This window comes from Papaver somniferum, chromosome 10 (assembly GCF_003573695.1).
Source record: "Papaver somniferum cultivar HN1 chromosome 10, ASM357369v1, whole genome shotgun sequence".
Taxonomy (NCBI): Eukaryota; Viridiplantae; Streptophyta; class Magnoliopsida; order Ranunculales; family Papaveraceae; genus Papaver; species Papaver somniferum.
The window spans coordinates 22,878,339-22,888,648 of NC_039367.1; the positions used below are offsets into that span (position 1 = coordinate 22,878,339).

A 10,310-nucleotide genomic window follows, 5' to 3' on the forward strand; every position below is an offset into this window, starting at 1 on the left:
AGTCAATCATGCGCCCTTGGCTGACCTGGCACCTTTTGTAGATTTGTCAGTCAATCAGGCTCCCTTGGCTAACCTGAGACCTTTTATAGATTTGTCAGTCAATCAGGCGTCCTTGGATGACCTGGCACCTTTTGTAGATTTGTCAGTCAATCAAGCGCCCTTGGCTAACCTGAGACCTTTTGTAGATTTTTCAGTCAATCAGGCGCCCTTGGCTGACCTGAGACCTTTTGTAGCTTTGTCAGTCAATCAGGCGCCCTTGGCTGACCTGAGAATTTTTGTAGATTTGTCAGTCAATGAGGCGCCCTTGGATGACCTGAGAACTTTTGTAGATTTGTCAGTCAATCAGGCGCCCTTGACTAACCTGAGACCTTTTGTATATTTTTAATTATTCAAGCGGCCTCTATGGACCTTTGCTAGCATGGTGCCCGGAACACCTTACTAGAATTTTCTCTTCTTTTGTAGCCATCTTGAGATTCAAGGCAAGATAATATTGATGCTTACTAAAATTAGTAACGTGACAACCTATACATACGACTAAGTTACATACATATTTTACAAAGCGCAAATATTTCTGGTAAGCTTTAATTTAGATGCATGATCCTCTGGATTGGGTAAAAATATGCACAAACAGAGCAAATATTTACATAAAATTGTAAACATGTATTATGCTTTGCTTAGACACTGGCTGCTTCATGCTTTAATGGTCCACATAAGTTAGGTATTAAACCTATATGGCGATTTGGAGGCTCGGACCTCCCCCATTTACGTTTCTTTCTTTATATTATTAAAAAAAGAAAAGATGTATCCCGAATAATAATAAAAAAAACAAATATACTCTTCACCTAAATGAGTCACGTGCGCATGCAAAACAACATGGAAAGACGACATGGACTTATCATGGAGTTCAAATTAATAAATCTTACTCACCTTTGCTTTGCTGATGATGTGATGATTTTCTTAAAAGTTATTGTGGCAGCTGCTTCTAGTTTAAAATCAGCTTTAATTGAGTTTAGCAGTTACTCTGGATTGGAGATAAATAACCAAAAAACTTCCCTATTCTTCTCTGTTGTGGATGAAGACACTTTGCAACAGATTTTTTTAATTTTAGATTGCTCTCAAGGGGAATTACCAGTCAGATACCTTGGAATACCTCTTCTTTCTACAATATTATCTTATAGAGACTGCTTGCCTTTACTGGAAAAAGTTGATGATAGAATCTATTCTTGGAAGTCCAAGTCTATTGTTTATCCAGGTAGAGTTCTTCTTATTAAGTTTTTCTTTGTGGTATGCTATTTTTCTGGTTCTCTTGCTTTGTGCTTCCTAAGAGAGTTATTAAAGAGTTAAACACTAAGTTTAAAAGATTTCTCTGGACTGGATCTGAGTTAAACAAAGGCTACAATCCTTTGAGTTTGGATTTCATTTCTCATTCTTATGAGGAGGGAGGGCTGGGAGTTAAAAATATAGAATACACTAATGTTGCATCCAATCTGAAGCACATATGAGAGACGATTTCAGGCAAAGATACAATTTGGACCACTTGGGTCAAAGAAAATCTTATAAAACACCATGATTTTTGGACTATGAGTATACCTCAAGATATTTCTTGGTGTTGGAGAAGAATACTGGATCATAGGGAGTTGGCAAAGAATCATATTGGTGTTCTTCTGGGATATGGTGCTCAAACAAATTTTCTTTATAATAACTGGTACTCAAAAGGCAGACTGGTGGACTGGGTTGTTCGCAGTATTCTAGATACTATTGTGCTTTTGCAGAAACAAAGGTTGCTGATTTCCTTATCAATGATAGTTGGTTTTTTCCCAACTTTATGGAAGATGAAGTGCAGAATGTAGTTGCTCAGATTTCTTCAACAGACTTCAATGTTTCTGAAATTGATCAAATTTTTTGGAAGCCTAGCACTTCAGGTCAGTTTTCTATAAAAGACACTTATATTTCTATCTCTGATCATTTAGTCTCACAAGATTGGATGCCTTTAGTCTGGTTTAAGAAACACATACCTATACATTCCTTCATTTCATGGATTTCCATTCATAAAATACTAAAAACTAGAAATAAGCTGCTTAAATGGGGGATCACTGCGGATGCTTCTTGTGTCCTTTGTGGTAATGCTGTGGAGTCTGAAGATCACATTTTTCATGCTTGTATGTATTCTGCTAGCATTTGGCAAGGTCTTCTTCTTAAGCATGGTTATATTAAAGAATTAGAGAGTTCTTGGGATGAAGAAATAAGGTGGTGTAATCAACATTTTACTGGTACAAGTTGTGTCACCACAATTAAGAAGTTGGTGCTAAATGGTTTTAGTTATCATATCTGGCGGGAAAGAAATAACCGTGTTTTTAGAGCCACCTCTAATTCTCAAGACCAAGTTAGTATGCTAATAGTTCAACATGTTAGATTTAAAATGTTATCTTCTACTTTAAAAGAAGACGATAATCCTTCAACCAAATGGTTCATGAGTCGCTGGAGCATCGACTGTATATTTATTCTGCCTGAAACCATTTTTTGTACTTGGTTATACCCTGATGATAATGAGATAATGATCAATACTGATGGCTCAAAGTATGACTCTGCTGGGGGATTTGGGGCTATTCTGAGGGATAATACTGCTGAAGTTATTGAAGCTGCTAGTGGAAATGACCCTTTTATTTCTGGTTTTGCTCATGAATTGCAAGGAGTGGAGCTGGGATTTAAAATGGCCATCAAAAAGAATCTCTTTCGGGTTCACTTGGCTACTGATTCCATGGCAGTGTACAATTTGCTTACCAATCCAAATTTTGAACCTCCTTGGAATGTTTTACAGATTTGGAGAAGAGTTAAGAGATTGCGAGAAAGGTTTGAAGTTTGCAGAGTCTCTCACTGCTACAAAGAAACCAATAGGGCTGCGGATTGACCGGAAGGGTTATACCTTGGTAGTGTTTGGGTAGAAGTCAGGCGTGATGCTTTCTCCCCTAACTTCAGAGAAATTCTTGCTGCTGACAAGGCTCAACAAGTCTACCATAGAAGCAAAAGAAGTAGATCTTAGTTTTTTTTTGTTTTTTGTTTTATTGTTTTCCTTTTTGTTTTTTGTTCTGGGATTTTATCCCGCAGAATGTGTTAAAACAAAAAAAAACTTATCATGGAGTTAAGTTAGAAGTACCGAGCTATGGTGCTTGGAGATGGAGTAGACGCGTCACCTTTTGGTTTGGTACATGGCGCTTTCCTACTATATCGTCCCTTCTTCGATCAAAAATTACATAAATTATGATTGTTACGGAAGGTGATGGGTACACTCGCGCCTTATAGTTTGATAGATGATACCACAGCTGTAGTCGTCTCTAAAATCCACCCTAGCTAGAGCCGTGTTACAATTATGTGACGATCTCTTGAGTCTCCTCCACTGGGAAATCCAAGTGGCGCTGGTACAGCCAAGTGGTATTGGGGCAGTCTAGTGGAACTATTTGGAAGTTTCTAAATTGGACAACGACCTCCACCTATGGACATTGATTCTTTTTGTAGCTTCACTAAATTGGTTCTGATCATCCATATCCTTGAACTAGTAGCAGTAGAAGTCAGCGCCTTACTTTGTCCGCTTGAATAACCTGTTGGATAGCATCAATTGGCACTTTGGTTGTTCCTTCCGGGGCCAAGGGTCATCACTCTTTCATTCCTGCATATATAAGTTTAATCACCTGGATCGCTTCTCAACAGGCTCGAGCTACTGTGGTCTGTCCGCCTAATAGTGCTCTCATCCACGCCTCCAAGGAGAGCTCTAGTTTAGATGGTAGTCATTGTTTTGTTGTAGGCTCGGTTGAATGAAGCCGCGTAGTCGCAGGTGTACTCAAGTGACGATGTTGAGGTGTGTTGGCTGTCAGCTGATCTGTGGCAGTTAGAATTGTAGCGCTCTTCCGGAAGAAAGGAAGTTGTTGTGAGCTAGGCATCTTAGCTGTCTCAACATCCCGAAGAGGAAACTAAAGGCTCAAAGAAATAAATTCAGGAGGCTCTTGGTAGTGACAACGAAGTGGCAAGAGATGTTTTAAGCATTCCTTCAAGGTTATTTCATCAAAACAATTAGAATAGAGAGATGATCATAAATTTAGCACTCGGTTTCAAATCAGACAAGCTAACCAAAAGCAATTCTAAATTCTAAGTTTTGAAAACCCTAAAACTGATTCACTCCCCCCGTTCCATTTTAGATGATGTTTTTGGAATTTTCACGCAGATTAAGAAATGGAGAGAGATATGAAGATTTTCCATCTATACCCTTGAGAAAATTCTTCAAACATTAAATGTTATTAGGAATTTAAAAATAAATTTATAATTCCAAGACAAAATATAAGGATGTTATTGATAGTTTTGTGGAAAACTATGAAAACTTTCAAGTATTATGGAACACAAAATTAACCCTAAAACATCATCTAAAATGGAACGGAGGGAGTATATATTTTTTTTTGGAAATTGTAACGATTAAAATCACAAAGGAAAAGAGATTAGACTTATCTTTTGTGGACTTAATCATTTATTGGTGCTATCTTCCGTAATCCTCATCGTCAAATAGAATCATTAGAATAGAGGTATCTCGACTCTTTGTGGATGACGACTTTGTCAAAAACGGATGCAGAAACTCGCCTTCGTCGGGTTGATTGTTTGAAGGAAAACTAAGCCTGTGTAGATGTAGTTTTTTGGTGCATCCATAGAGGAGAGAGGAAGCATTTGTGTTTGTTGATGGCGGCAGTAACCACAAACGCGAACATGGTTTTGGAGAAGTCTTCAACTTGACAGTGAAAACCGGCTAAGGAGAACGAGCAATAATGGTGGGGTTTGGTATAGTCGGCGGAGCAGAGACAAACGACGCTGATGCACTTCATAAAATATATAGATATGTTTTCTTCCTCTCGGAACAGAGGTGCTTTGTACTTGGTGTTGTCTTCTATTCTCAGGGACAGGCCGGTGGTGAAAATGCGGAGGTCTAACAACACCACCCAATATTTTGCTTAGCAATCTGTATGGACAAACTCGAATATACTTTTAAGAGAATCAACAAGACTCAATCAATTAAAAGTACATCAACGAGTTTATATCTCTCTCTTGATTTGATTTCCTCAAACAGAAACTATGAGTACTAATCAAATACAAGGAATAACTTGGATGGTACCAAAGACTAATATCCAAGGATCAATCAATGACAATAAACAACCAAAGGTTAGGTTACTCTAATTGATGATCTAACGCACAACCTGTATTATGTCAATTATAAAGATAAAACAATATAATGCGAAAACTGAAATAACACAGACACCAGAAATTTTTTTAACGAGGAAACCTCAAATGCAGAAAGACCCCGGGACCTAGTCCAGATTGAACACACATTGTATTAAGCCGCTACAGACACCAGCCTACTCCAAGCTAACTTCGGAATGGACTGTATTTGAACCCCAATCAGTCTCCCACTGATCCAAGGTACAATTTTACTCCCTAAGACTCTAATCACTGCGCACTTGATTCCCTTAGCTGATCTCACCTACAACTAAGAGTTTCTACGACCCAAAATCGTAGTCTTTAACAATAAACAAATCTGTCTCCCACATACAAGTCTATCAAAGGATCAATCTATCTCCCACATAAAAAACCTAAATTTTTTGTTCCGTCTTTTGATAATAATCAAGGTGAACATGAACCAATTGATAATCTGGTCTTATATTCCCGAAGAATAGCCTAGATAAATCAATCATCTCACAACAATTTTAATCGTATGGTAGCGAAACAAGATGTTGCGGAATCACAAACAATGAGACGAATATGTTTGTGACTACTTTTTATTACTTGCATGTCGGAGATATTAATCTCAAGCCAATCAATCTGATTGTACTCGTACGATAGAAGATGCAAAATCAGATCACACAACTACGATAAAAGTAGTATCTGTCTGGCTTCACAATCCCAATGAAGTCTTTAAGTCGTTAACCTGGTTTTAGAAGAAGAAAACCAAAGGTTAAAGGAAAAACGACTCTAGCACGCAAACTAGTATCACGCATGAAGTGTGGGGATTAGTTTTGCAAAATACTAGATGTCTCCTTTATATAGTATTTCAAATCAAGGTTTCGCCTTAGTCACAAAGCAAACAATATCCACCTTTAGATGAAAACCTGATTTAGATTCAATCTAATATTTCTCAACCGTTAGATCGAAAACTTAGCTTGTTATATACAAATGAAATGCACGCTTCTAGGTTTGTTAACCGTACCCAAACGTGTACATTGTTGTTTCAACAACAGTTAACCAAAAGGTTAGCCATATGAGCATTTCATACCAACCATATTCTTTTTCACCATAACTAGTTCAAATGTCTCAAATGAACTAGTTAGAGAGTTGTTCAATTGCAAGGAAATCTTATGTACTACACAAGACACAATTGAAGCAAAGATGATTTGATTCACTCGAATCTGTTCATGAACTTTATAGTCACGGTTTGCAAATTGCATTCCTTAGTCTTTATAAGTTTAAGTTCAGAAATCATATTCAAATATATAACCTTCTAGAGTTCGCACACTAAGTTCGCGGACTTAAGCAACCGGGCAGAGTTTAAAAACTCCAGCAGAAAATCTCGACAAAGAATTTCCGCCGGTTCGAGGACTGTACTCACGCAACAAGTTTGTCAACTCCAAGTTCGGAGTTTCGCGGACTTGGAAACAAGCCATTCCGGTTTCTCTTGATCAAAAAAGTTCGCAAACTTTGGTTCAAGAGATAGGACTTATGTACATATGTGTTTCCACAACAATACTTATGTCCATCATTGGTTATGTAATCTAACTCTCATTCCAACCATTGAAACATTCTTAGAGGACGTTATAAAGTTGTTACACCATTTCTCGTCAAAGCAATTTTCAAAGTGATTTAAACATATCATGAATTTCGTCACTAGGTAAAGATAAACATGATCGAAGCGAAACGCTTACCAACACATATTTCGATATATAAATAGGTGAGGTATACTCGGCTCGAAATACCAAATGTGTATAATCTAAGTCTATATATAGCATACGAATTTTTGTCTCAAGAAGTAGGAGATAGAATAGATAGACTTTTGAATAACAGATAAGTTCAAGTCTTCACATACCTTTTTGTCGAGAAGTTCCACCGATTCCTTGAGTAGTTCTTCTTCTTGTATGATGAATCGCCATGAAGTCCTTGATCTCAGCTACACTTTCTATCCTAGTCCGAGACTTAGCTATAGTAGACTAGAAACCAAGACTTATAGTTTTGATCACTAACATTGACAAACATGCTTGAGACAGCAACGCATGCGAGTTCGACCGAGCATTGCTCTAACAATCTCCCTCTTTGTCAATTTTAGTGACAAAACTATCAATACATATGGAATACATAAAAGATAAAGAAACTTTAGTGGCTCCTATTCCACATGTCTAATCTTCCACATTCCTCGAAATCTTTGTCACTTCCAAGTACTCAAATGATCCCAAAGGTTGTAAGTTTAGTATCACCGTTGTTGAAGATTCGTAGCTATAACAATGAGAAAGCATCGGTCTCGATCATTGTTATACAGTGTCATAGTATTATTACACAGTATCAAAGTCCAATTGTATCACAACTTCAACAATAATACTATGGTGATATGTATCACTCCCCCTTAGTCAATACTCCATCTCACATGGAAACCACTCCCCCTTACACAATGATCTGAAAACCATATGTATTTGTAGTGTGAACTACATATTAATTCTCCCCCTTTTTGTCAATAAAATTGGCAAAGGTATAAGAACGAGATCATAATGAAATTTTCGTAAGAGACATTTCATGACTAAAAGAAAATACATACCATCTAATTAAATGCAATCATATATCCGAAGCTAATAGCATTCATCAAGGAGTTTAAAGATACAAGATAACCCCTTTAAAATTCCACAGCCGCACACTCCTCAAGATATGACCATTAAGCACAAGTTCGAAAGAACTCTCCCCCATTTGATGTCATTCCCAAGGGAACAACAAGAGCGACCTTAATTTCAAAAGAAAAGAAGGATTTTTATTGGACACCAGAAACCATGAAAATGATTTTCTATATCCAAAAACTCAATTAAATTAATCACAAGTAAACCCATGATTAATTTAATCGAAATACGCAATCAAACTAAACACAAAAGTGATCAACTTAATTGATATGCTCGACATTAGAGAACTTACGGAGCATACGACTAACATAACCATTAGAAAATGAATAGGATAGTCGTTCATATAATCAACATAAGAGGAATCTTACGGAGTATGAAAATACTCAACTAGATTAATTACAAGAGAACCCGTAGTTAATCTAATTGGAATACACAACCAAACTAATTACAGAAGTAATCAATTTAATTGTCATTTGTTTTGCTCGACATAAAAAGACTTATGGAGCAATAGCTAAATAACCAAACAAGATGATTAATTTAGTTCAAGAATTCTCAACATAAAGTACCTTACGGAACAACCAACAAAGCTAATCAAAAATTAATCAATTTCGTTGTATTTTGCTCAACATAAGACACATTACGGAGCCTCACTGTATTACATAAAATATGGATCAGTGAAGATCAATACTGTGGAATACACAAGGATTCATTCCATCTTCCATCACTATATGCATAACAATTCTTAATAGACATAATCCTTGAACACAAAATATTTTCACCTATATTCCATCAAAGAATTGACAATATAGGCTTAACTTTTGTATATGTCAAAAATCTATTCATCCTTAAATCAATACATGAATAACAATCATGAACGACTTTACTTTTGACAAAATATGGGACAACATAGTTCATGGACGTAAACACCAATATCCCATAACAAATTGCAATATAACAAATCATAAAGATTAAATACTGAAAACCATCATCCTCCAAATATTTTTAGAATTTAAACCAATAAACCTAAAAAAGAACAAGAAGATAAAAAATAATAGCTATGTGTAGTCACAACCATTGTTATTCATCACTAGTTATTCTTCTAACTAAACCAAAAAGAATACATACTAGGAAACAATATCTTTGAGAAATTCTTTATCATTCCCGAACTCCTTGTCGTCAACAGTCATCGGAATATAAGGTTCGTGGAGGAAGGAGTCAATACCAACAAACCGTCTTGGCTGATGATGTCGAACCAGGGACTTTTGAATTTCCAAAGATCTTAATACGCAAGCTTTTATTTCACTAATCTCCTTTCTTACTTCCTTCAACTCATCAAGAACATCGGAAAACTTCTGAGAATTAGAAGGAACATCCCTTGGCTTTCTTGTATTCCTCCTCTTTCTTTTCAAGGAAGGAGTTACTGGAGATTTCTCTTTTTCCTTGATTGATGGCTTAATAATCTTATTGACATCTTTTCCATCCAAAGACATGATGCTTAGAGAACAGTTATAAACAAATGGTTTTTGTGAGTGTAATTCACAATCTCATCAAGCAGTCTTAAGATATAAAAGATATCAGAGAAGAAAAAGGAATGTAGGGTTCGCAACCTTTAAACAGGTTCGTGGACACCCATTTCTAAACCCTATAAAGAGTAGAATTATCGATAATAACCCTTTACTTTATTTGATAGACATGAAAAACAATCCTAAGAACAAAAAACTTTTCCTAAAGCCTGAGCGGTACACAATCTTATCTCTTTTTGATCAGGCACATGAGACAAGATTTACCAAACAACACAATTAATTTGTGCTGCGGTGAACAACAATTTGTCCACCATTTTCCTCTCGAGAGGAATCCTCGGACTTATGTCTATCAAAGCGATGTTACCATACCTTCTGATCTAATGGTCTTATTTTTTCTTCGGAAACCAACTTCTTAGATGACGATAAAATCCTACATACCTCAGCAATCTTCTGAGCAAGTTTAAGCTTCCTTGCCAATCGATTTGATCTTCGTTGAAGTTTGTTAGCATGCCTCAATTGATGTTTTTACTTGTAACATCTTGATAGTTCATGACCCTTCTGAGAAAAAAACGATCACGTCAAACTTGGATAGTATTCAGGCATCTGTGGTGTGAAAGTAGCCAGACACATAGTAGATCCTGAAACATTACAACCAGAGTTTCCAAATGATGGGTCAATTGATTCTTCCAGCTTGATTGGATTCTCTTCTTCACTGAAACCATAAAGGTTGATATATGTATTGCTACAATTATCAAAATCAATGTTTTCACATAGAGACCAACACTTGATTTCCTATCTTCATCAGAATCATAGATCTCAGACATCTCATCAAGTGTTACAGCAAAACTTTTGTTCCCAGTGTATTTTCTACGATTTGGGAACT

General features: G+C 36.5%; 1 protein-coding gene across 1 annotated transcript; it reads left to right on the forward strand.

Moving 5' to 3' along the window:
- Positions 1–873: 873 nt before the first annotated feature.
- LOC113315396 lies at positions 874–2,908 on the forward strand. Its single transcript, XM_026563680.1, has 2 exons — positions 874–1,252; positions 1,773–2,908. Exons 1-2 carry the CDS (start codon positions 874–876, stop codon positions 2,906–2,908), a joined length of 1,515 nt encoding a protein of 504 aa, XP_026419465.1.
- The last annotated feature ends 7,402 nt before the right edge of the window (positions 2,909–10,310 follow it).

Bases quoted from the DNA above. Each gene is read 5' to 3' on its own strand.
- LOC113315396 (XM_026563680.1), top strand. From the start codon at position 874: ATGGAAAGACGACATGGACTTATCATGGAGTTCAAATTAATAAATCTT. The intron at 1,253-1,772 runs GTAGAGTTCTTC...GTGCTTTTGCAG, and splicing joins CAAGTCTATTGTTTATCCAG to AAACAAAGGTTGCTGATTTC.